The sequence below is a fragment of the Lepidochelys kempii genome, chromosome 6 (assembly GCF_965140265.1).
Source record: "Lepidochelys kempii isolate rLepKem1 chromosome 6, rLepKem1.hap2, whole genome shotgun sequence".
Taxonomy (NCBI): domain Eukaryota; kingdom Metazoa; phylum Chordata; order Testudines; family Cheloniidae; genus Lepidochelys; species Lepidochelys kempii.
This window is the reverse complement of record NC_133261.1, coordinates 25,871,879-25,897,752: the sequence shown is the minus strand read 5'-3', so window position 1 is coordinate 25,897,752 and position 25,874 is coordinate 25,871,879. Positions and strand designations below refer to the sequence as shown.

The window sequence follows — 25,874 nt, the reverse complement described above, 5'->3', positions numbered from 1 at the left end:
AAAATGTTTGGTTGAATGAAGAATGGGATAGGAAATAATACTTGAAAATATGATAATGCCATCCGAAAAAACCAGTGGATAGAGCCTCACTTGGAATACTGTGCTCAGTTACGATTATTCAAAAATAATAACAGCAGAAAAACAAAATTTTCAGAGATAAGCAACAAAAACAATTAGAGGCATAGGGACATTTCCACATGAAAGTGGATTGAAAAGATTAGGATTGTTTACTTTAGAAGAGGGGACATAAAAGAGAAATAGAAGATGATGACTGGTTTAGACAAAGTAAACCAGGCATTCCCATTGATACTTTCCCCTTTTTGTTTACATAGTTAATAATCAACCTGTAAAACTCCTTGCCACAAGGTATCACTGAGACTAAGAGTTTAGTAGGATTCAAAAAAGAATGATGCATTTATGTGGCTGATGAGAATATCCATTCCTATGTTAGATAGGATTAAAATATCTAATGATATAAACCCTTATGTTTCAGATTATAAACTAACCATTAACAAAACGAGGCTGGGAAGAAATTTCCTCTACTGACATTTTATTCCATAATTGTCCACGACAGGGTTTCTACTCTGAAGTATCTGGTACTGGCCACTATTGGAGCCAGGATACTGGATCACCGCTCTGATCCAGTATGACAATTCCTATGTTCCTGCAGCGTCCAGCAACAGCTAAACATGGGCTATGGATGCTGTGTTTGAACTCAAATTCAATGTAACATAGTGTCTGGGTCAGAGATCAACTAGGGATGCGAGGCAGGGGTACAGTTTTGATGGTGTGGAATTCTCATGGGTTGTTCACATGAGATTTTGGCCTCATCCAAAATGGATTCAGAAGACAGGCCCCTTCCAGTTTTGGATCTGACCTTGAGCAAAATCATGTGCATGGCTAGATTCAGACCTCAAATACGAGTACCCCATTTCCTCCATCACACTCTGGAAATTCAAAGGGATTCGGAGTTGAGGTTTAAACTTTGGCAGTTGGCTAAGAACAGCATTTGTCTACCTGTTCACCTTATCACCTAAGTAAACAGTTTATTAATAGGTAAACATTAACTTTAAAAAATTAAAACACCTCCAGCCTTTTTAGGAAAAATATATACAAATTACAAAACCTGATATGGAGAGTGCTAAATATAGGGAAGTACCCACGTGAATAAACATAAAATGAAGGATTATCCCTATTTTTCAAGGACTTAATTCCAACAAGGAATTGAACCAGTGACCTTCACTTACTCCCTACCTCCTGCCTCCTACAGTCAACTTAAAACCAGCCAAACAGATTTTTATCTATCAGGATTTTTGAGTGGGGGAAAAAAGTCACGTTTGGACTAAAGACCAAGTATAAGAAATTTCAGCCCAAAGGTTAATTCTCTGACAAAATTTTAAGTGCTTGTAAAAAAGGTGTTTAGATTGGAAGCAATATCTAACTCCTAGCTATAACATCCTTTCTTAGATGCTATAATAAGAGTGCTGTCAGTTCAAAGAAAGTTTACTAATAGGGAGAAAAAGAAAGGAGACTGGAGAAAAGTGATTTCCAGAGAAGGCAACAAATAACCATACTAGGAAGACATGTATTTGCAGAAAATGTGTGACCTTATCTACATCTTTAGAGTCACAAAATTATTGGCTTAACTGTTTTGTAACTAAGGCTTGGAATGAAAGAATCCAATATCTAGGCTCTTTTCAGAATTTAAAATCATGTTTTTGGCCTGTGTGTATAGGGCCAAATACACAGCTGCTGTAAATCAGTATAGCCCTACTGAAGTCAAAGGAACTATGTCAATTTACATCAGCTGACGATCTGGTCCATAAAGTCTTTGGGCCTGATTCTACCCTCAGTTACCCAGTATAAATAAAAAATAACTCCATTGAAGCTAATGGAGTGAAAATGATGTAAAGCTGGTATAAGTGAGAAAACAATCAGGCTGATAAAGAAGCTTTGGGTATGTCTACACCGCAATAAAAAATCCACTGCACCAAGTCGGAGCCCATGTCAGCTGACTTAGGCTCATAGGGTTCAGGCTGCAGGGCTATAAAACTGCAATGTAGACATTCGGGCTTGGGCCAGAGTCTGGCCTCTGAGACGGTTTTTTTTATCACAGTGTAAACTGTGTGGCTTGCCAAATTCTGCTCTCAGTCATTCTGATACAAACCTGAAGTCCACTGGCCTCAGGAGAGTTCTGCCACACATGCAGCAGCACAAGTGAGAGCAGAATTTAGCCCACAGAAGAGGAAGGACTGTGGGGGGCTCCTTTACCAGTTTTACATCACTGTGATTCTACTGGATTCCATGAAGTTAACTCCTGACTGTAAGTGAGTTCACAGTCAGACACTTTGGTGCTAAATTGGCAGTGGTGGCATAGATTTCAAAGGGCATGGAGAGGTCTTGAACCAAACCTAGATTGCTCCAGCTTGTTTTTAAATAGACCCCGTTACTTTTGAAAGCTGTGGTTCAATTTTGCAGTGCTGCCGGTGAAGCTGGGAATCAAGCTAAATTCAGATGCATCCAGCAGGGAGAGTTGCTGTGGGGAAAGAGGAAAATCAAAGGGTGAGAGGTAAAGTGATCCTATTTCACTGACCCAGTGAACACCGGTCAATGGAATAAAGGCCTCATAGGCGGGGAATAGGGAGGGGAGTGAAATCAAACAGTGGTGATATTTCCTGACTCTGTCAATAGCTCTTAGTATGGATGCCAGAGACACAGAAGAAGAGAGAGAGATTTTTTGGAATCACAATTAAGTAGGGGGGGAAAGTCTGCTAAAAATGTGTTCTCTCTTAGGCATCCACTTAGTTTTAAATTATTAAACTCTGCATTTCTGCTGTAGGACTTACTTTAAATAAAAAGCATGGTTGACAATAAGAGGATTTTTTTCTGTCTCAGTTATAATTAAGTTGCTTTTGACTAGTATTTTGACATATATCCTATATGTGAAAGTATTTGGTGTAGATCCTCAGATGCAGCAGATTAGCACAGAGCACAGCTCAGGAGAGGCAGATGCAAAGCTAGTTTATAAACTGCCTTTGTGCTCCAATGATACTGGGCCACCAGTTTTACGCAGGACAGGCACCATGGAGTAACTTAGAGCAACTTCTGGGCCGCTATAACTGATGCCAGCTGCTAATAACCTCAGGGGACAGATACAGTAGCCAGGGTTTGCCAGGGAAAAACTCTCCCCCCAGCAATGCACCCTCCACTAGCAATCAAGATAGGGCTAATGTAGAAGCCACTATGCTGACTCGATATCAGAGGACCCTCTAAGCTCCAGTGGTGCAACACAAAACAGCCACAGTGCAGAGACTCTGGCCCTTTGTCAGCAGAACGACTGTACTTAGAACTGTCAAATTCTGAGTTACATAAAGCACCATGAGAAACCAATTACACAATTCTCCTCTCACAATGGTTTTCCACTGGTGTAACTCCATTGACTTGAACACAATGACTCCTGATTACATGGACTTTAGCAAGAAGAGAATTAGGCTCAACCTGGGCCCAATACTGCTGTCACTTATACCACTGTAAATCAAGAGTAACTTCATTGGAGTTACAGCAGGAAAAAAAAAACCAGTGTAAGAGCAAAATCAAGCCTGACTGGTGCAGGATTTTCATGTAAGGCAGCCCATTCCACCAAAGAGGCTGTAAGGTCTGGGACAGTAATATCACCATGTGAGAGCTGTGATCAAAGGCTTCTGATTTCCAAATGAACCAGTTCAAGTTACAAAACTTCAAAACACTGGAGAAACAGCAGCTGTGTAATGCTCCCTAACAGGGCAAGTGTCAGGAAGGCCACATTATCACAAACTTCCAGGTATGGAAATAGGGAGTGGGAGGGGGAAAGAGGAACTAAAAACCCAAAGGAGGCATTTCCTTTCAAAACTTAGTACTTCAGGGTTAGAAGATTATGGGAAATGGAAGGGAAAGGCATTTCAGACAGACACATTCAGCTATCACATGTAATGAACGAGAGTGGAGAGAACATCAAGCTAGTGATGTTACTATCATGACTGAGAGGCACTTCCATCTCTATTTAGGTCATTATAACTTTCTGGATATTCATTAATTAAACCCTTTGGGGTGTAATTCCTCAAGCCTATTCCCAGCCTAAAGTTGAATTTTGCTTGGGAACATGAGAGAAAGTTTCATTTTGTCATTTAGAATAATCAAAATGTGAAATATAAGCTATTTCTTACCAGTTGAGCTATGACTCACTTTCCTGACAACCCCCTCACCCCCAGTCTAATAACTCAAAAAGAGCTTCTTCTTTAAGCTTTGAACTTGTTGTGGGCTTCTGGCCAATTTTGCTCCCAGGGCAAAATCTAAAGGGTTTAAGTGAAACTGAAGTGGCCTTGTGCTGGCCTTCTTCATCAGGGTGAATTTCACCCTTGGTTAGTCACACCAGCATAAATGAGAGCAGAAAAATGGGCCAAAGTCGTAATTTAAGAAACACTATGAACACATTCCTTTGGTTTGGAGATAAAGTTATAAGCATGCCCATATCTGTGTGCCACGCATGCACAGAAGTGATCTTCCACTATTCATATGCACAAACAGAGCAATACACATGTACTCAGAACAAAGATTCAGATGATGACTGTTACACCACTACCTCGCATCCTCACTAATATTATCTCATTGTTTCCTTATATGCCCCTGTTGGTCTGTTTATACCCACCTGTTGTCCCTTGTCTTATACAGTACTTTGATTAGAAGCTCTCGGGGACAAGGACCATCTTTTTTCTCTATGTTTGTATGGTGCATCGCACAATGGGGAGTGGTCTGCACCTCGGCGCTACAGTAACACAAATAAATAATAATAAATTAAATAATAATAGTAAAGATGCAGTGAAAACCATAACTTTCCATGTCCTGGCTTTTGTGCATCTGAAATCTGCACCTCATCTTTGCATTGTTATGGATTTAGTTAAGGTTGCTTCATTCTGGTCTAATGAATGCCAGAATATCTGCTTTTGCTTCTACTTTTCAACTCCAATTTGACAAAAAGTCATCCTATTAAACAAAAGATATCCTAGGGCCTAAGTTTTTTAAATGACATTCTAACAGCACTGCCTGAGATAGCAATAGTTTGGTCTTACTCTGCTTACACTAAATGACCAGCCACCTGCTGCAGCCATGCGCTACAATGAACTCACAGTTTAAGCTACAAGCAAGAAACTGAATAACTGAAATTGAAACCACAATGTTTTTGGTGGGGAAGGGATACACCAACCCGAGGGAAGAATGTGACTTTCTTTTCATATCCCACTCTTCCGATAAATACATAAGAGTAAAATAAAAAGTGCAAGACACCCTAAGGCTCTGAGCCTTTGAAACATAGAGGGCAAAAGTCTGCTTTTGTTTATATCATTTCCATACCAGAGTAATTCCATTGACTTCAATGGGGCTACTTCCAATTTACACCAATGCAACTGAGAGCAAAAACAGGCCCCATTGGCCTTTGCCTTCTCTAATCATTGATCATTTACATGTTTTAGAACATTGCACTCCTCTAACTTTCCCATTTCCGATTACTTTCTTTCCATACCCCTTTGTTAATGTTCAAGGCACAGATTAAAGGGATACTGCCAGTTCAAAAATCATGGACCAGATTCTGGCCCCAGCAATAGGCCCTGTGTGCCACTCTGGAAGTACAAATGGGCTATACAGGTGCCCTAACTAAACAGTTGAAGACTTCCCTTGTCTTGGAGGCATCCTTGGCTTGGAGGCTTATGTAAAGCTGGCATAAGAGGTATCAGGGATATGCCCAGCGGAGGTGGTGTGGCTGGAGCACTGTTTCGCTCTGGTGAACCTCAGCTGGCATAAATGCCCCTTGAGAGGAAAATCCTGGGGCTTTTCAAACTTATGCTGGGGGCTGCAAAGCATATATCACCTTCCACATCTGGATCCTGCACTGAATACAACTCAGACACATCAGAGGATCAGGCTACATATGTTGCCTTTCTCCAAATATATATATATATATAATTTACACCTATTTTGCTAATAACATCTTAGATGATTAAAAATTTAAAGAATTTTTAAAATCTAATTTACTTGTCATTCTTAGTTCTCTTTGCCTACCTTTCCTATTAGTCTCGTCATGGACAATGAAAATCAATGCAGCCACTTTCACTTTTGTTTAGAGTCAATTTCTCTTTCAGGCTCATGATGGGTTTCAAACACTGCAGGTGGAAATTTATTTGTTGTTTTAAAACAACTGTTTTAATCAGAATTGTTTTTTCCAAAAAAACCCTTTGGAAATCATTATTTCTATTGGTCTTGGGTTTTATAAAAGCTTGTTAGAAAATTTCAATTTTGGTCCATATTTAAGTTGCTCATGTCTCTTTTAATATATTATATCTGTAGCTACTGTTTCATTTTGACATTTATTATAATTATACAAAACAAAGGGAATTGGTCAAGTTCATTCCTGGTGTTGCTGCAAAGATTTCAGTGTAAATACACCACGGATGAATTTTGCTCATCATCCCACAAACAGAACTAAACTACTGCAGTGTTCTATTTCCTCCCGAGTCATTTCTGAGCTCCCATTTTTGCTTCTCTATGGAAAGAGTCATCATAAGGCTAGCTCATCACTTAATCCCTCAAAATAGGCCTTAAGTAATATCTAGGCTTTGTGCTGGCAAAGGAGTGAATTTCACCCCTAGGGCGCTGATGGGAAGGAAGGGCCACTAGCCCGCTTCTCCCATTATCAGAAATACTGCTCCAACCATCAAGCTGTTGTATAACCACCATTAACATCTGCAATATAGACTTTTGAGGTCACCCCTTATAAAAATTCTTGGATATTTCAGGTTTCAGAGTAACAGCCGTGTTAGTCTGTATTCGCAAAAAGAAAAGGAGTACTTGTGGCACCTTAGAGACTAACCAATTTATTAGAGCATAAGCTTTCGTGAGCTACAGCTCACTTCCTCAGATGCATATCGTGGAAACTGCAGCAGGCTTTATATATACACAGAGAATATGAAACAATACCTACTCCCACCCCACTGTCCTGCTGGTAATAGCTTATCTAAAGTGATCATCAGGTGGGCCATTTCCAGCACAAATCCAGGTTTTCTCACCCTCCACCCCCCCACACAAATTCACTCTCCTGCTGGTGATAGCCCATCCAAAGTGACAACTCTTTACACAATGTGCATGACAATGAAGTTGGGCTATTTCCTGCACAAATCCAGGTTTTCTCACATCCCCCCCACCCCCATACACACACAAACTCACTTGGCACCCTGACAGCAGGATTGTCTGGCTATGTAGACTCCCTCCTCAGGCCCTACGCTACCAGCACTCCCAGCTACCTTCGAGACACCACTGACTTCCTGAGGAAACTTCAATCCATCGGTGATCTTCCTGATAACACCATCCTGGCCACTATGGATGTAGAAGCCCTCTACACCAACATTCCACACAAAGATGGACTACAAGCCGTCAAGAACACTATCCCCGATACTGTCACGGCTAACCTGGTAGCTGAACTTTGTGACTTTGTCCTTACCCATAACTACTTCACATTTGGGGATAATGTATACCTTCAGATCAGCGGCACTGCTATGGGTACCCGCATGGCCCCACAGTATGCCAACATTTTTATGGCTGATTTCAATTCAGAACAACGCTTCCTCAGCTCTCGTCCCCTAAAGCCCCTACTCTACTTGCGCTATATTGATGACATCTTCATCATCTGGACCCATGGAAAAGAAGCCCTTGAGGAATTCCACCATGATTTCAACAATTTCCATCCCACCACCAACCTCAGCCTGGTCCAGTCCACACAAGAGATCCACTTCCTGGACACTACAGTGCTAATAAACAATGGTCACATAAACACCACCCTATACCGGAAACCTACTGACCGCTATTCCTACCTGCATGCCTCCAGCTTTCACCCTGACCACACCACACGATCCATCGTCTACAGCCAAGCTCTGCGATACAACCGCATTTGCTCCAACCCCTCAGACAGAGACAAACACCTACAAGATCTCTGTCAAGCTTTCTTACAACTACAATACCCACCTGTGGAAGTAAAGAAACAGATTGATAGAGCCAGAAGAGTTCCCAGAAGTTACCTACTACAGGACAGGCCTAACAAAGAAAATAACAGAACGCCACTAGCCGTCACCTTCAGCCCCCAACTAAAACCCCTCCAACGCATTATTAAGGATCTACAACCTATCCTAAAGGATGACCCAACACTCTCACAAATCTTGGGAGACAGGCCAGTCCTTGCCTACAGACAGCCCCGCAACCTGAAGCAAATACTCACCAACAACCACATACCACACAACAGAACCACTAACCCAGGAACTTATCCTTGCAACAAAGCCCGTTGCCAATTGTGCCCACATATCTATTCAGGGGACACCATCACAGGGCCTAATAACATGAGCCACACTATCAGAGGCTCGTTCACCTGCACATCCACCAATGTGATATATGCCATCATGTGCCAGCAATGCCCCTCTGCCATGTACATTGGTCAAACTGGACAGTCTCTACGTAAAAGAATAAATGGACACAAATCAGATGTCAAGAATTATAACATTCATAAACCAGTCGGAGAACACTTCAATCTCTCTGGTCACGCAATCACAGACATGAAGGTCGCTATCTTAAAACAAAAAAACTTCAAATCCAGACTCCAGCGAGAAACTGCTGAATTGGAATTCATTTGCAAATTGGATACTATTAATTTAGGCTTAAATAGAGACTGGGAGTGGCTAAGTCATTATGCAAGGTAGCCTGTTTCCTCTTGTTTTTTCCTACCCCCCCCCCCGATGTTCTGGTTTAACTTGGATTTAAACTTGAAGATTTAATCTTGGTCAGTTTGGATGAGCTATTACCAGCAGGAGAGTGAGTTTGTGTGTGTATGGGGGTGGGGGGGATGTGAGAAAACCTGGATTTGTGCAGGAAATAGCCCAACTTCATTGTCATGCACATTGTGTAAAGAGTTGTCACTTTGGATGGGCTATCACCAGCAGGAGAGTGAATTTGTGTGGGGGGGTGGAGGGTGAGAAAACCTGGATTTGTGCTGGAAATGGCCCACCTGATGATCACTTTAGATAAGCTATTACCAGCAGGACAGTGGGGTGGGAGTAGGTATTGTTTCATATTCTCTGTGTATATATAAAGCCTGCTGCAGTTTCCACGATATGCATCTGAGGAAGTGAGCTGTAGCTCACGAAAGCTTATGCTCTAATAAATTGGTTAGTCTCTAAGGTGCCACAAGTACTCCTTTTCTTTTTGGATATTTCAGTTTTCTCAAGTTCATCATCAGCCCCTTCAGAAATGCCTGCATCCCTAACAATTCAGACAGCCTTTAAAAATAACCCACCAGCCTCTCCACCCACCTCACTCCCACCCAAACCCTTCACCAGTGACATTTCTGGAAGCCGAAGCTCGCTGAAACAGAATTTGGTGTAAGTATCGGCTCTGCCCAAGAAGCCTGGCACTATTATAAAGTGGCTGCTTTTATTAACCTGGATTCACCTTTATTCTGATGGCAGTAAGTAGCTATTTAAAAATTCCAAGGCCATTTCAGAGTTTCTCAACAGCCAGTCAGAATCTCCAAACAGCATTCTCAAAACCAGAGGGCTTTTGCCTATAGGAAAATGAAGCTTCTGCATTTTAACACTGCAGTATAATTCTATCCGCTTTATAGGACCATAAATAAAACTGACCAAATTATAAATCCTTCATAAGTGGAACACACAGCGTCATATAAACATAGTTTACTCAGTGATATTTTGTTTTAGAGATCAGGAACAAATACTCCTAAGGAAAGAAATGATGGAAATCAATGGGACCAGGAACTGTCAAACCAGGAACATCAAAGTAATTTCTCTTGTTTATGTAATGGGCTAACATAACGTCAGCATCAAATTGCATCTGTAGAGATTTGTGCTGTCAAAATTATCATCACCAAAATGAGAGGCTGTGGAATGAGCAGGGAAAAGGGCAGGGAGAAAGCAAATTCACCTGGAAAAGAAGAAATAGTCTAGATCCTCAGAAGGTGTAAACCAATGAAGCTACATTTATTAACACTAGCCGAGAGACTGGACCATTGGATCAAAAAAGCAAGGCTAACCCATAAACTACAATAATACTTATTACATTTCCATAGTGCTTTGTATGTTCAAATCACTATACTAATTAATCCCCACAATGTCACTGAAGTAGGTGGGTAAGTATTATCAATCATAGGCATAGTTTGGGGAGCAGGGAGGTGTTGCCCCCCACCCCAAATGGCAAGCCTCGGTCAGGCATGGAATTTGTCCCCTCTCTGCACTGCCCCATTGGCCTGACTGGAGCTGCCCCCACCAAATATAGAAGTCAAACTACACTTATGATTATCATCTCAATTTGACAGCTGGGGAAACCAAGAGAGAAAGATGAAATAACTTGCCCAAGGCCACAGTAAGTCAGTAGCAGAGCCACGGGTTAGAACTTTGAAACCTTCTAACTCCCAGTCATGTGTTGGTTCTGCCAGACTACACTGCCTGCCAGCTGTGGGCCAAGAGAGCAGGAGAATCTGCCTGTACCAATGCCACTGCTGCCCTCCCCCCAATAGTTACCTAAAATAAAATAAAATCCTGTGTGTGTAGTGTCATAGGACAATTGCAATTGCCCTCCAATATCTCTTAACTCAACGGGAGTTTGAGAGCACAGAGTTTGCTACCACTGGGGGATCTGAACCAATGGTGGAAGGAGTAGTAAAACCATGGCTCAGGTGACCACTGGCACTCTTGCCACAGTATCACCTAGGCATGCTCTGCACAAAGTTAGTTGGGATGGTCGTGAGAACAGCAATGCCCTATCCACTCTAATGCTCCCACTGTTGCTACCACTCAAGAAGCTGCAACGTTGCTTGATCAACAGCAGGCAATTTCACACAACAATGTCTAGTGCAGACTTGTCAGGAGGCTTCACTGTAGAGGAAGTGCGATAGCCTATTGTAACAGCAATTCTGTTATAGTATTAATTGCTACGTCTGCTCTTCTTTATTGGACTCGCTGAGCATAGACTTTAAGTGCATGCATGAGCTTTGGGGGCATGGAGGGACATCAACCTCTCAATAATTTGTAAAAAGCTCTGACCATGTTTTCAATCTAAACAGAACAACTCTATAATATCAGTTTACTCTGTGCTCTTAATTCGTTCGATTCTTCACTGCAGAGGAAACAAGATGCAAATCTGGGCTTCTCTTAACTAGAACATGGCCAGCTGTCTGTGTCTGATATCACCAAGAAATGCGTTTATGGGCCAAATTCTCCTCTCATAAATTGTTCTAAGCCCCTTTCAGTTACTAGGGCTGTACCGGTGTAACTGAGAAGAGAATTTGGCCGACCTAGTCAATCAGTGACAAAGATCGAATTGAACCAATACAAGGAGTGAAATAAGCTATAGAAACCAGAAACCCTGGGCCAGATCTCCCACTGGTATAAATCAGCACTGATTTCAAAGGCACTTCCTTAATTTACAACAGCCGAGGATCTAGCCCAATTTTTTTTTTTTTAATATTTGGATTTAAACTATGCTTTGAAAAGTAAATGAGAAGAATCCTGTTTACAGCTGCTGTACACTGCAGAGCATAAGGATTCCCAAAAGCTATGTAACTCATGGCTATGCCTTTCCAGCAAAACAAATGCCTGTGTTTAACTGAGCTGCGATGCTTGTGTCATTGCCAAATCTGAATATAATGCTCAGCTTTGTCTTTAGTGACCATTATTACACAGACATGCATAGAGAACACACAACAGAGATCTCAATCTTCTTTCATGGCCTTGTGCAGGAAAGGCCCACTGAAGATAATGCCACTGTACCCAAATGTAGGCATAGTGAAAGCACAGAAAGAGCTGCCTGCCTTCCTTCCTACTCTCCCCCATGACTGAGACTCGGGGCTTGTCTACACAATGCATTAGTCCACATTAGAGAAGTGTAAATTCTAGTGGGCACTAACATGTTGCTCACGAACTGGCCTGTGTGGACCCTGCTGGTGTGCACAAGAAGTTCACTAGTGTGCATTAATGTCATCCTGCTACACTCAGGCCAGGTAGTGCACAACACACTAGTAAACACTAGAATTTACACCAGACTAATGCGGACTAGTGCATCATGTAAATCAGCCCTCAGTTTGCAAATTTACAGGGCTAGATCCTGGCCTCCATTCCACCTGCTTTGTACTTCTCTGGCAGCACAAAGAGGAAGAAATCCAGCTTAGCTGGTTGGTTGGAGAATCCCCAATCATTTGGCTTTATACCCACTCTTTCTTCCTAGATCTGCCATATGGGGCATGACCAGGGTATGAGGGATTTCCTAAAAAGACTTGCTGCAATAGTCCCCATTTGCCAGAACAGCTCCTTGTGCTTTATTAATGATTTGTATTATTGCAGAACGAAGAGGTCTCCACTGAGATCAGGGCCTCACTATGTTAGGCACTGTACATACACACAGAAAGAGACAGTCCTCATCTGAAGAGTTTATAATCTAAATAGACAAGACAGACAAAGGGTGAGGGAGGAAACAAAGACACAGAGAGGTGAAGTGACTTGCCCAAGGTCACACAATAGTGTAGTACTTGAGTTGGAAATAGAACCCAAGATTCCCCTGACTATCTGTCCTCTATTTCTCTAATCTCTCTCTGACTGGATCCTTGCTCTCTGCAAGTTTCTACCTGCCCTGGTAGAGATGATTGCATCGGTGATTGCATGGGGGTTAGATATGGCGCACTCTATATGATTTTATAAAAATATGCTAATGAGTGTGAATATAAGGTAACTGGAATATGCTTCATGCAAAAGGTCTCTTGTAAAATCATTACAAAGCTTATAATCTACTGAGTGTGGTCGTCCTATTTGTATAAATGTATCACTCTTGTATCTGAAACTAGAAATATGAAATATAACTCTGAGGGCCTACTGTAATTATGCAAAGTATGGGCCATTAATGGTGGTTTGGAATCTTGATGGCTCCCATCAACCAGGACAACGGACTGTGGATGGCTCTGTTTGCAGGCAGGCCTCCCTGTGAGTCCGGCTGGGAGGAATGAAGGCTTGGGGTCTTACAGTGACATGTGATCATGTCACCTGAACTGGACTCCATCTTTAACCTGGTGCTTTTCCACTGAGAAGGAGAGGTGGGAATCCAGAGGGACAAAGGATTCCCGCCTTATGCAAAAGATATATAAGTAGGTGGAACAGAACAAGGGAGGGCAGCCATCATAAGAAATCTCCTAGCTACCACCTGAGCTGGAACAAGGGCTGTACCAGGGAAAAGGATTGTGCACAGACTAGAATCGTGGGCAGTCTGTGAAAGGAACTTATTGAAACATCTCTAAGGGTGAGATTATATCTGTATTCAGTTTTTATTACTGTACTAGACTTAGACTTGCAGGTTTTATTATATTTTGATTGGTAATTCACTTTGTTCTGTCTGTTACTACTTGGACCCACTTAAATCCTACTTTCTGTATTTAATAAAATCACTTTTTACTTATTAATTAACCCAGAGTATGTATTAATACTTGGGGAGGAAAACAGCTGTGCATCTCTCTCTATCAGTGTTATAGAGGGCAAACAATTTATGAGTTTACCCAAGCTTACACAGGGTAAAACAGATTTATTTAGGGTTTGGACCCCATTGGGAGTTGGGCATCTGAGTGTTAAAGACAGGCACACTTCTGTAAGCTGCTTTCAGGTAAGCCTACTGCTGTTAGGGGACGTGGTTCAGACCTGGGTCTGGTTTTGCAGCAGGCTAGCGGGTCTGGCTCAAACCAGGCAGGGCACTGAAGTCCTAAGGTGACTGGGCAAGAAAGCATGAGCAGAAATAGTCTTGGCACATCAGGTGGCAGCTCCCAGGGGGTTTCTGTGATCCAACCCATCACACCTTGTTCTCTGCAAGTTTCTACCTGCCCTGGTAGAGATGATTCCGTTGGTGATTGCATGGGGATTAGATGATGAAAGTTGCACCTGAAACCATAATGTCTTCTGAAGATTCTAGAGAGGTCTTTCTTCTTTAGGTCTTCATTAGCTTTGCTGTGTGAAGCAGCAACGATGGAAAAAGCCAAACATGGTTCCTCTCCCTGCTCAATTCCCTCAGGAGTACATAGATTTGAGAGCAACGAACCTCACAACTTTCCAGTTCAACTATCCCAGGGGTGAAAAACGTCAGTACAGCAACGGCAGGAGGAAAAAGAGGGACCAGTTCGGTTCCCAGTGAAGTTAGTGGCAAAACATCCCAAATTTAATGGGAGCAGAATTAGGCCTTCAGTGAGGACCATGTACTCAGGACCCCATGGCTTAAAAGGGACAAATGAATTTCAGGTAAAAATGTTGGAAGAGATGAAGAAAACTAGGCTGGTAAACTCATAGGGCCAAATGTATCCTTCAGTGGAGTTACCCCAGGGATAAGCTGGCCCAAGGATATTGAGGGAAGACCCTGTGGGTGAAATTCACCTGGTGCAAATGGCCAGCACAGTGCCTATGAGCAATGTACGCCCTAACTAGAAGGTTTAAGCAGGCCACAGGCGCTGTGCTGGCTTCTTGCACAGGAGTCAATTTCACACCATTAAAAAGCCTGGAAACTGAAGTCATCTTTTTCTTGCTGCTTATACTTTTTTACTATTATTATTTGATTTAACTGCAATACACTGCTCTTCATAAGTGCAGTCATCTGCCAATTTCACCTTGCAACTTCAAAACATCCCAACCTATTAAAGGAAGCATTGTTTGGACCAAGCAACAAAATATGTTTCCCCAGGTTATCTCAAACATAACTATGATTCATAAGCGGTTCTATGTTTTGGTGCTAACAGGCAGAGCTGGTATGTGGGAGCCCCAAATTCGGAAGCGACCTTGAGACTCTTCCCGCTGGAGAAGCTCTGACTGACACTGGTGGTGATACCATCAGACTTGGCAAGGACATGGGAAAGTAAGAAAGCGATGCCCATGCGATTTTCTCTGAATCTCTCTTCCCTGATTGTCTTTTTGTGGGGCATCATCAACACTGCACCTGGCTAGAAATACATCTATATTGCTGCCCAAACATTGAATGGGGGAGAGGAATTGGATGAACGAAGAGAAGGAGCTGCAGAATCATATCTAGAGTTACCCCTGGGTCAAAATTAGGGCCCACCACAGAACAATCACATCACTCTCCAGTCAAAGCATCTGAGTCCATCTCCTGGCGGATTAGGATTTACAGTGCGATCAGTAGGTTTCTCAGTGCCTCTCAAAAGTAAGACATTTGTGGACCAATCCTGCTCACTCCCCACCCCCTGAGGCCAGCTCCTCCATAATTTGTACTTTTAATGTCATGTTGACTGGAGGACTGAGCTTATGGCCTGTGGGACCCCATGCAACCACACAGGAATGACTCTGTGGAAACAATGCCTGTTAATACGTTTGTAAAACATTACTGAAAACGCACAACCACACAGATATTTTTTGTCTCCCCAGAAAGCTTGGACTGGAAAACAGTAGTGAAACAAATCACAAGAGCCTCAGGAAAAAAACGTTGTTGATAAATTGTACAGGCAGCTAGAAAAGCACTTACTAAATGGATGCCTGAAAATTGTTTCCCACCAACCTCTGAAAAGTGAAGGGGGCAAAAAAAAAGGCAAACACTTCACTTCAAACACAACCACATCTATAATCCCAATATTTAGTTTTGGATTAGATAACAAAATAAAAAACCACACACATACACAGCGCCACCTTATTCAGACGCTGTTTTGCCATCAACTCAACCACAATCTCTAACCGTTACAAATCTTGGAGTACAAGATGGGTCACAGCAAAAATCCCCTCCCAGTTAATCATGAGACTGCAAACTATCAGATTCCTTCATTATCAAACCAACAATTAACGAGGCAACAGATTCCTCTCTCTAGTTTCTTATCTAACATTCACCCACAGGTAATTATACTGGGGAATAATCCATAAAAACTTAAAATAAGAATTTAAAGGTGAAATACTAAGTAGTTGAGGCTTTTTTCTAGACCCATACAAAAATCTTTATTTAAAGATGCCATATCTGTAACGGTATGAGACAGATCCTAAGCTAAGGAATGCTCGCTGCACCTTCGGGTAGGCATGTATGTGAAAAGGTGGCTTGAAGGCACCTTTGTGTTTCCCCAATCTTGAGTTCAGATGCAGGACTAGTCCTAAATCAGAGCAGTCTCGGGGCTACTCTAATGGCCCAGAAGCTTTTGTGGCAACTGGGGGTCAGTCAGGTGTAAGGGGTGCACCAGCTATATGCCCTTTTCCTAAACTGTGCTTTTATACATTGATAGCTGGAGGTGACCCTTTACGAGCTACTGTGCTGACTCTACACCACCTGAACATCTCCCTACAGTAAGAGAAGCATCCAGTGGCTGGCTTGGCTGACTTTAGGGCTGCTTTCTGCCAGAGAACCACAAAACTCCCCATTCTACATAAGAATCATGCCTTGCGCTTAGCTTAGCTTTTAAATATAAACACATGGCCATTTTTATTTCCTCCTCCACTCACTATCCTAAGTTTACCCTTCAAAAACCAATGACCTCATCAGAACCTGAACGGAATATATTCTTTTGCTGGTTGCTTTGTTTATAGGCTTTGTGATATTATCAGCTGTCACAGAAAAAAAGTGAGAATCGTGAATATGGTGCATATGTGAAGAGGGAATGGATTTTCAAATATTTTGTTTTAAAAAATTAAATTATGTTGTAAGTTATTTCAGACAGAGATTGCATCTGCCTATGAATTTGTACAGTACCGAGCTCAAAGGGGCCTCTGGGTGCTACAGTAACACAAATAGCACTAAATAATAATACGTAAAAATATTTGGAAATAACTCTGTATATACAGTGTGCTCTGTTACAGTGTAATTTGTCCCTATGCAGATGGCCAGCACAAGTCCTATGCTCAAGTTAATATTCACTTAAACCCAATTTTGAGGAATTAAGTAGGACTTTGGTGGTTGCATAGGTCTTGTGCTAGACTTCTGCACAGGGGTGAATTTCACCCGTAGTGATTTGGGTATGTAAATAGATTTAAAATAAAAACAAATAAAAGTTTTGCAGCTCATCGTTATGTAAAAGTCATATATACTGTTCATGATACATGCCAACGGAGCTGTGTGAATAATATAAAAAAGTTCTGTGAATATTCACTTGAATTTTTAAGTGAATTTGATTTGATCACATTTGTGACCCTTTTGTATTTGTTTTCTGCAAACATTGGATCATTTGAGTCATACTGGCACAAATCATTATGGGAAACAACTCTTGAAACTGTGTTCAGGAAACCAAATTTTATGTTTGCACATGCAAATATTCATGCTGGAAATGCTCGCACCAGGGAGCAGAATCCAACCAGGGAACAGAACAGTACTCTGTAACGTATCCGACAGATTGCATCCAACTCCAAGAGCACAACTCAGTTCTTTGATTATTGATTAAGCAGGCTCAATCCATTTAGGGGGGAAAAATCAAAATAAACATTTGTCAAATAAACTGAAATGACAAATTACTTTGAGGAAATCGCAATCTGCTCATGGACATTCCAGAAGAAGGCAGGCTACATTTATTGAACAAATTATTTGTGATGAATTATTTGCTTCACTCTACAAATCTGGTGATAGAAGAGTGTTATCTCATGTATGAGAACTGAAAAGCTGAGCTATTCTGGCACTTTCCCACAAACAAAATGAACAGTTTTATCATTTAAGACCGTTAACGCCCTTGCATTGTTTGTAACAAAAAAACATGCTCCTGATGGTTGTTCCATTATGAAGTTTCTTAGAGAAGGAAAAAGTTTGACCCTTACCTATTATAATGGGCTTAATTCCTGTTCCTATTGAAGTTAACTGAAGGCATATCTTGTATTGATTGACTTCAGTGGGAGCAGGAGCAATATCTATTCCTATAAACCGACTATGCATTCAAAGAGCAGCACACAATGAAACTCCCCAAAATTAATGTCTACAAATTCGCCCCTGTAATATCAACCATGTATGCCCCTGCCTTGAGTCCACCTCCGCTCAAATCATCATCCATGTTTCCATCTCTTCTCATTCTGACTACTGGAAGCAAGTCCCAGCTTTGCTGTAGCATGTGCAGAATCTGCTGCCCACAGTCTCAAACATACGAAGATAAAACCCCCAACAGTCAAACAGCTACATTCGTTCCCCGTGCATTTCAGGATTCGATTCAGACTTAGCTTCCTCATTTTTAAAACTCTTGCCCAAACCTCTGTCTCTCTTCATTCCCTTCCTCAGTCCCTCCATTCGCCAAATAACTTACTCTCTACCCCTTTATGTAATCTCGGTACTTCAATGCAAGAGCTTTCTTTTCAGCTTTGTTCCTCTGGAGTGGCCACACTGCATCCTCCTCATTTGGTACCAAATCCAGCTCCCATTAAAAGTCAGTGAAAATAATTCATTTGATTCCAACAGGAGCTGGATCAGGCTCCCCATACCCTGTCAAATTTCATGTGAAAACCATTTTTTCTCCTTTGTCCATGCCACTTCATTTCTCTCTGATCTTTTTATGTTACTGATTATTAATTATTATTATTTGAAACAGTGCATCCATCTATTATTTAATTCTGTAAAGCATCCAGCATTACAGTTTGCATGAAAGATTCCGTATGAAATCGACATATGCTATACTGTAAAGTGCTTCAGGATGTTGGGGAATTCAGAATGTTCTCTGGCTGGCGAGGACATCATAATATACAAAAGCATTTGTAAGGACACACTTAAAATACTACGCTGGTTCTTCCAATGGAGCTGCAAGTTGTCTGTAGATCTGAAATAGTTTCCCTCCAGAGATAAATTCTACTGAGAAATGTTTTTAATTTCTCCAACCTCCCTCATCATTCTCATGTATGGTCTTCGCCACTGTAGTGACACTAAATGGAGGAGGCTGTTTGAGCAGCATGAAAATGGTATTTGTGGAACTGCCATTTCTGCAGCACCTGGTGATGTCTGAGATTTGGATATAAAAATAGTCATATGATCCCACTCGTTTGACAGAGTATCTGAATTTTAACAACTCTTGGGCAAAAGGCTAGTTGTCGCTTTAAAAATCCACTAAGAGCCTGCTCTATTCCCACTGAATTCAATAGCAGTTATGCCACGAATTTTGTTGGAAATAAGATTGGGTCATAAGGCCTTGATTCGGCAATGTGCTTTGTGCACTCAGAGCCCTATGCCCGTGCAGAGCATATAGGAGTCCATTTGCATGTAGCACATTGCAGGATCAGGACCTAAATTAGATCTCTTCTACCTATCATTTGCACTAAATTTGGCAAAGAGGTGTTTGCTAGAATAGTTTTAACACAAAACTTTCAAAAGGCCTGTTTTTCAGAGCTACTTAACATGGTAGCACTCATTTCAATTAGAGATGTAGAGCCTCAGCATCTCTGAAAATCAGACTGGAGGTATCTCACATTGGGCATCCGAAGACCAAGTCACTGAAAATCAATGGCAGCTTTGTGAAAATTCTACCCTTATTGTATAACAACCTCCTTTCAAACCTTATTTAACATTGAGGGTCCAGACATATATCATTGATTCTGATGTCAACATATCTTAGCAACATTTCACACAAAACCTGTGCTTGTAAAACCTCCACTGCCTGAGACACTGTTTCCAATATTATATTTCCAATTGTGCGATTACTAATTAGCTCATCTCTTAAGTGAAAGATGTCCTAACAGGTTATCGCTGAAAGGTATGCAGATTCAGAAAAGACTCATTGCTATCAAGATAGCCTCTCTAATTAAAAACCAAGTAACAAATGTGTTTAAAAATATAAATGGAACTTGCATGTATTTGGGGAAAACAGGTCTGAATGGAAACTTCAAATGATTTACATCTCTCTGGCCAGATCCTCAGTTGGTGTAAGTCAGAGTCACCAAATTCAATGGAGCTGTGCCAGTTTAAACCATCTGTGGGTCTGACCCCTACAGTCTACAAAACTATTCGTGAAAGTATAGATAACACTGATGATACATACTTCTATAAAATCAGAAGGAGCAGCAGGATCATGATTCTACAGCTATACAGCTCAATATCATACCAGTATATGATTGATTATTGGCTGGTATATGTACTGCATTATATGTACAAAGTATTGTACTTTATATACAACAGAGTATATAAAGAGTGCACCCTCTCAATATGGAAGGCTCATCATGCAAGCTCTCCAAATGCAGAACTGCCATTGGCTTCAATTGGAATTCTGTGTATGGAATGCCTGCAGAATTAGGCCCAAATATCAGAGAAGTTGTGTGAGTGAAACCAAATGGATTTGCAATTTTATGCTCTTTGCTTTCAAAGAAACTTGATCAAAGACTAAATTCCCAGCACAGGAAAGTGTTGCTTTTCTTGCAGAGAAAGGAGCATTTCAGAAATTTTAACGGTGCTGTCATTTGGTGCCAGGGCAAACAAACAAAAATAGTACTGAAGTGTATAAGTTGGCCTTTAAATTAAAATGCAGAAAGATCCACTGAAATGCTGAAGCACTTAGCAAGGAATACTTCAATTCCACATCTCTGCCTTCACTAATAAAAATTCACTATAGTCAATCTGAATTACTGTAGAGGATTTCAAGGGGAAAACAGAGGTTAACAAGGGCAAAAGAAAACTCACAAACAAAATATATTCCTGGAATTTAAAAAAAAAAAAAACATCAGGAATACATGAAAAGTTGATTTCACACAGAATTAGTGGCAAATGGTGAGCAGCCTCTGTTTAATCTGAATAATAAACTTGAATCTCTTCTTAGAATTCACATTGGAACTGTTTTCTAAGCATAATATCTCCTGGTGTGTTACTGTAACACAAAGAACATCCTTTTTGCTCATTACTGTTAATTACAGTGAAAAACTACAATAATTAACTGCAGTACAGTGTAATTCAATGACATTTACATTAACCAACCCCTTCACAGACACCTTTATATATCCTTTATTATCATCTTTTACAATGACGTTTCCTTATAATAAAATGTTATGAGGGTGCTAATTAAATTATTACACTGCTTCTTATATTCCTGTTCTCTCCTAATACAGATTCCATGAGCTACTAGACCAGTTGCCGGAAACAATGGCAGAGATACTTTGAATTGAGTCTAATACAACAACAAAAGGGCAATTGTCTTACTACGGCACTCCAAATTATTCACATGTAGAATTTTTGTGCTGAATTATTAAAAATTTCTTTTCTCAGCTGTTGTCCCACTCCCAGTATTATTGGAGTGCAAACATTTTTCAGCATTGCGCTGTACCTTCCTTTCCTGCTTTCCAAACTAACTGGCCTTAATCCTCTCTTTGTGACATCAGTCATTCTCAGCGAGCCTGATGTCCCAGCACTGTAGATTCCTCAGGGCAGGCTTTGCCTATCCTTTAAAGCAAAATCAGCACGGTCTTTAGCCAGCATTCTGAACTGGATCTGAACACACTTCTCCGTGTCAGTTTTGCCAACTTCCTCCCCATTACTAGATGTCACCAGCTTCCACTGACATCACAGGCACAGTATCTGGGCCTCTTTGCAGGAACCAGCAAGCTCTTGTTGTAAACATTTCTCTTTTGCAGATATTGAGAAGGAAATCTGCTATAGCTACACAGAGGCTGAAACATGCCATTTGGAGTTCAACTGAACATGAAAGCTCCCCTTTCATAGCATCCTTTGTAAGTTTGCCATGAACTGTGGCAGATTCTGTACTTGACACCCTCCCTTATTCCTCTTCCTTTGATCTTAAAAATTATCCAATCTGAGTGCAGGGTAGGTGAGAGCTACTAAGAGGTTTGTATAATATTTAATACAAATGGGAAAGAAGCAAGAGCCACAAATCTGAAATAACTTTAGAGTGAAGGATTCTTTCACTTAAAAGAAAAATGAGTGATGTGAAGATCAATGAAGAAGGTAAAGGACTTGGTCTAATAGGACTGTATGTTTTCCTTCTGCTTGTAAGTATGTTTTCCCAGATTTTCTTTCAAAAGGCCCCTACAAAAGCAAAACAACACACACACACACACCACGCAACCAAACAAGCCTTTACTTCCTAACCTTCCAAGCCTTAAACTCTTCAGATGAGCTAAAGAAATTCTCACAGCCTGATTCACCACTGTGTTACTCCATCAAATTCAATGGAGTTACACTAGCAAATCGCAGTGGTCAATCAGGTCCTCACACTGCACTGTTGTAATCTCACAAAAATACTGCAGGTTCCCCATCCACCCTCCAAGTTAGCAGGGTGAGGGTTACATGCACACCTGCAATTCTGCACATTCCTGAATCTGATTAGCACAGAAAATGCAGAAAACCAGAAAGCATCTTTCCCGTATTTAACTAGGTACATTTAACACGAATTCAAATTTCACCTCCATACATTATCTATATCAAGGGCGGATAAGGTAAGGAAGAGAGAGGCTGGCATCAGCTACTTTTAAGCTTTATCCCTCCATCTTCCCTGAAACAGTGCATATAATGTGTTTGCTGTTTGCACATACATGCGTGCACAAAGCAGAGACCTGTCTCTATAGATTTGCTATAGTGTAAAACTGTAAAAGGCAACTTTCCTGCTAGTCCAGTTGGTCAAATAACTGCAGAGCCCAAAAGCAACAACCCTGAAAACACACTCTTTCCCCTCCTACCCTGCTGCCTGCCTGTCTCTCTCTCTCTCTTTCTCCCTCTCGCTAATCACTTATGAGGAAGATAGGAAGATTATCAAGGGGGAAAAAATTAACCAAAGCTGCAGATAACCCTTTAGGACCATAGTATCAGGTTACGGGATTTGGAGCATAAAAGTTAATGTGCAGGAATCTCAGATGCAATTTTATATCTATATATTGGGGGGGGGGTGAGGGTTGTCGAGAAGATGAGGAAGAAAGAAATGGTGATGAAGATAGAAAATGAATGTGTATATCTAGGGCTGGTTTTATGATCAGTTAGAGTGCCCAGCAAGAGATTAACTATGGAAACAGGAATCGGATTTATCATCACCAAGACACTGCAATTTTTTGGTGGGGTATTTTTATCCTTATCATCAACACCAGGATGGATTTTATGGAAACTACATCTGGAGAGATACGGGTTCACTCAGTAATATGAAGAATAAAGGTGGTGACCAAAAAAAAAAAAGATAGATACCTTCAGCAGTTATAGTATTTTAAAGATTTAGGGGGGAAAATAAAATAAAAGTCACTTTCATTTCAAGACTATATGATGCTCACATCCCATCCATATATTCCAATGGTTGCCATGGGGTTTGTGGAGAAGAGAAGAACGAATGAGGAGGGGGGGTCATAATCAATCATCTCAGAGAGCATTTCTCCTTACAGAGAAAGATCTGGATTTTGACTGTGTCCCTAAGAAAATTGCAGACTGCAGAGCTGCTGCCATGCAGGGCAGCGAGAAAGCAGGCAGAGCAGAGGCAGCAGCTGGGGATGGAAACGCCTATTAAATCCTTTAGACAACAGATGGGCAAAGCTTGGCTGGGTTTTTAAAAAACACAATGCATCATGTTTTATTGTCCCACCATAATGAACAACACTTAACACCCACAAGCCCAAAGAAGCCCCCTATGGCTGATTTCACCAACCCTCCCTTCTAAATTATAACCTGGAGACTCAATCCACTTTTGGGGGTCCCCCAACCAAATCAATTTGCCAGATCCCATTGCTCATTGCACCTGTTACTAAAAAAAGAACATAAAAATGGGAAAGGCTTTGGGGATTTTTTTTTAACCGCTCTTCCTTCCAATTACTGCTCCCCTGCCCTTGAAGTAAATATAACATCCAGGCAGGCACCCCAGCGAGTCCAAATTTTGAATGCATTTAGGAGATCTAATTATGCCACGTAGGGCACAAGCACCTGCTCTCTGCTAATTCTCTCACTAGGTTTCCTCTTAATATTTCTTACCATTGTTCCTTTCAGGAAAATCTGCTGGGGGCCAGTTTCACAAACAGGGGCTTTTGGAAAATAAATAAATAAATAAAAACCTCAAACTGCTAGAGTGAATTCTGCTGCTGACCACTTTTTTATTTTTAAATTCAAACTATGCCACACAAAAACATACCAAACAACACCATCCATTCATATTTTCCAAATAACCACAGCAGCCAGTGCCATAGACTGTTCTGTGCATATTCTCTCCCACCAACTGCACCTTAAGGACTACACCCTTTTCGATCATGATGTCATGAAATACTGCTGGTGACTCCCCCGCCTCCCCACCCGGTCCTTCTCCTCCTCCTCTCCAGCATACACAGGGCACCTCTCATTTCAATTTAATTTGATTAAAAAGAGAAGAAAGCAAAGTGGGGCAGTGAAGTAAGGGACATGAAATTTACCAGCAGCAGGGCATCCCCCGTTTTCCTCTACATGCACTTTGACAGTCACCAGAACAACACCCGCTAGCAGGAGTGATGCACACAAGGCAACCTCTGCTTTTTAAAAAAAAAAACAACAAAAAAACAGGAAATAAATAAACAAAGGCAAAAATCCATTAGAAATAGTCTCTCCACTGCAGCAGCCAAAGGGGAAACCCAGACCCGCACATCTCCCATCCCCATCAGCTGCTACCGCACCTTAGCCCTAGTGCGGCTGCTGCAAAGGAACCAACCTGTCTGTCCTTTGCCCAAGGTTTTCTCCAAGCGATAGGGTCCAACATATTGTGCATGTTGAGCTCCGCTGCCTTCTTTCCCCGTTGATGTCATTTCTACCCGGCTCTACAATTCTGCGATGTGTGTGGCGGGGAGCTGGGATTTCTCTCTCTGCAGCTCTTTAAATTCCCACTTTGCAGCGGTGTGAGCAAAGCACCCTTTCTCCCTCTCTCTTTGCTGCTTTCGTCCCCTTGGCTGCCGCTTTTCTCTTCCTCCTTGTTCCTTTTCTGCTTTCCGTCCGTCTGGCGGCGTGGGATGCTGAGGCTCCAGAGCAGCTATTACCAGTGTTCAAAGCGGGGGGACCTAGGATGCAAGCCCAGGGAGCATGGTGCTGGTGATCGGAGCTCTGCACGCCTTGTTCTCACTAGGAGCTGTTCCAGGGACAGCTCGAGCCAGAGCAGCGGAAGAGCTGGGGCCCAGAGCTCTGAGTGACATGACAGGCAGCCAATCTCCAGCAACAACTCAGTTCCCCTCTCCTCCTCCTCCTCCCACTACCTTTCCTTTTCCATCAGTAGCAGCAGCAGTTGCTGCCCCTCTCTGATACAGAGCATCCTAATCAATGGCCACATCAGTAAACCTATGGCGAGCAGTCTATTGGTAAGGGAAATAAATACAGATAAAGAGGGATAAAGTTATTTTAAAAGTCATATGCACACACATATAGGTTTCCTTCTCTAAATGATCCCCTCCCCCCAGGCACCTGCCACTGCAATTCACTGACCAAAAGCAACAATTTAAATAATGCTGAGGTTTTGGCATTATTTATAACAGGAAAGAAATCTACCGTGGAAAACAAGCTTGTAAGGTTTACGGATGGTGTTTCTATGGGAAGTATTTCTATTCTTTTTGTTCTGCAAGGAGTCTTTCAGAAACAATGACTATTATGAAAAACAGGGCTTGATCAGTCTCCCAATGAACACAGGGGAGGATTTGCTTTGGACTTCAATGGGGAACATGTAGGACTGAATGTACAGACCAATAAATAAATAAATCCAGCACAACTGGTACTTCAGTTAGTAATCACAACTGAAACGCCAAGGATGAAACTTGGAATCATGGAAACTTTTAAGCTCTACAGGTGGTCTCTCTAGGGCTGAGACACAAGGGCAGGGCCATATAGGGAAAGCTTGTACTGCTGCAGCCCATGTTGTATCTGTTCTGTAAAGAGGTACCAGCAAGGTAGTTAAGCAT

General features: G+C 41.6%; 1 protein-coding gene across 9 annotated transcripts in view; it reads right to left on the bottom strand.

The window, feature by feature from the left end:
- BRSK2 (BR serine/threonine kinase 2) overlaps positions 1-25,066 on the bottom strand; it is a 485,481-nt gene extending 460,415 nt beyond the window's left edge. For all 9 annotated transcript variants that reach the window (XM_073347213.1, XM_073347209.1, XM_073347212.1 and 6 more), the window contains exon 1: positions 24,644-25,066. In XM_073347213.1, coding sequence (XP_073203314.1) covers positions 24,644-24,737 — 94 coding nt within the window. In that variant the 5' untranslated portion in view covers positions 24,738-25,066. The remainder of the gene's footprint in view (positions 1-24,643) is intronic.
- Between the last annotated feature and the right edge of the window lie 808 nt (positions 25,067-25,874).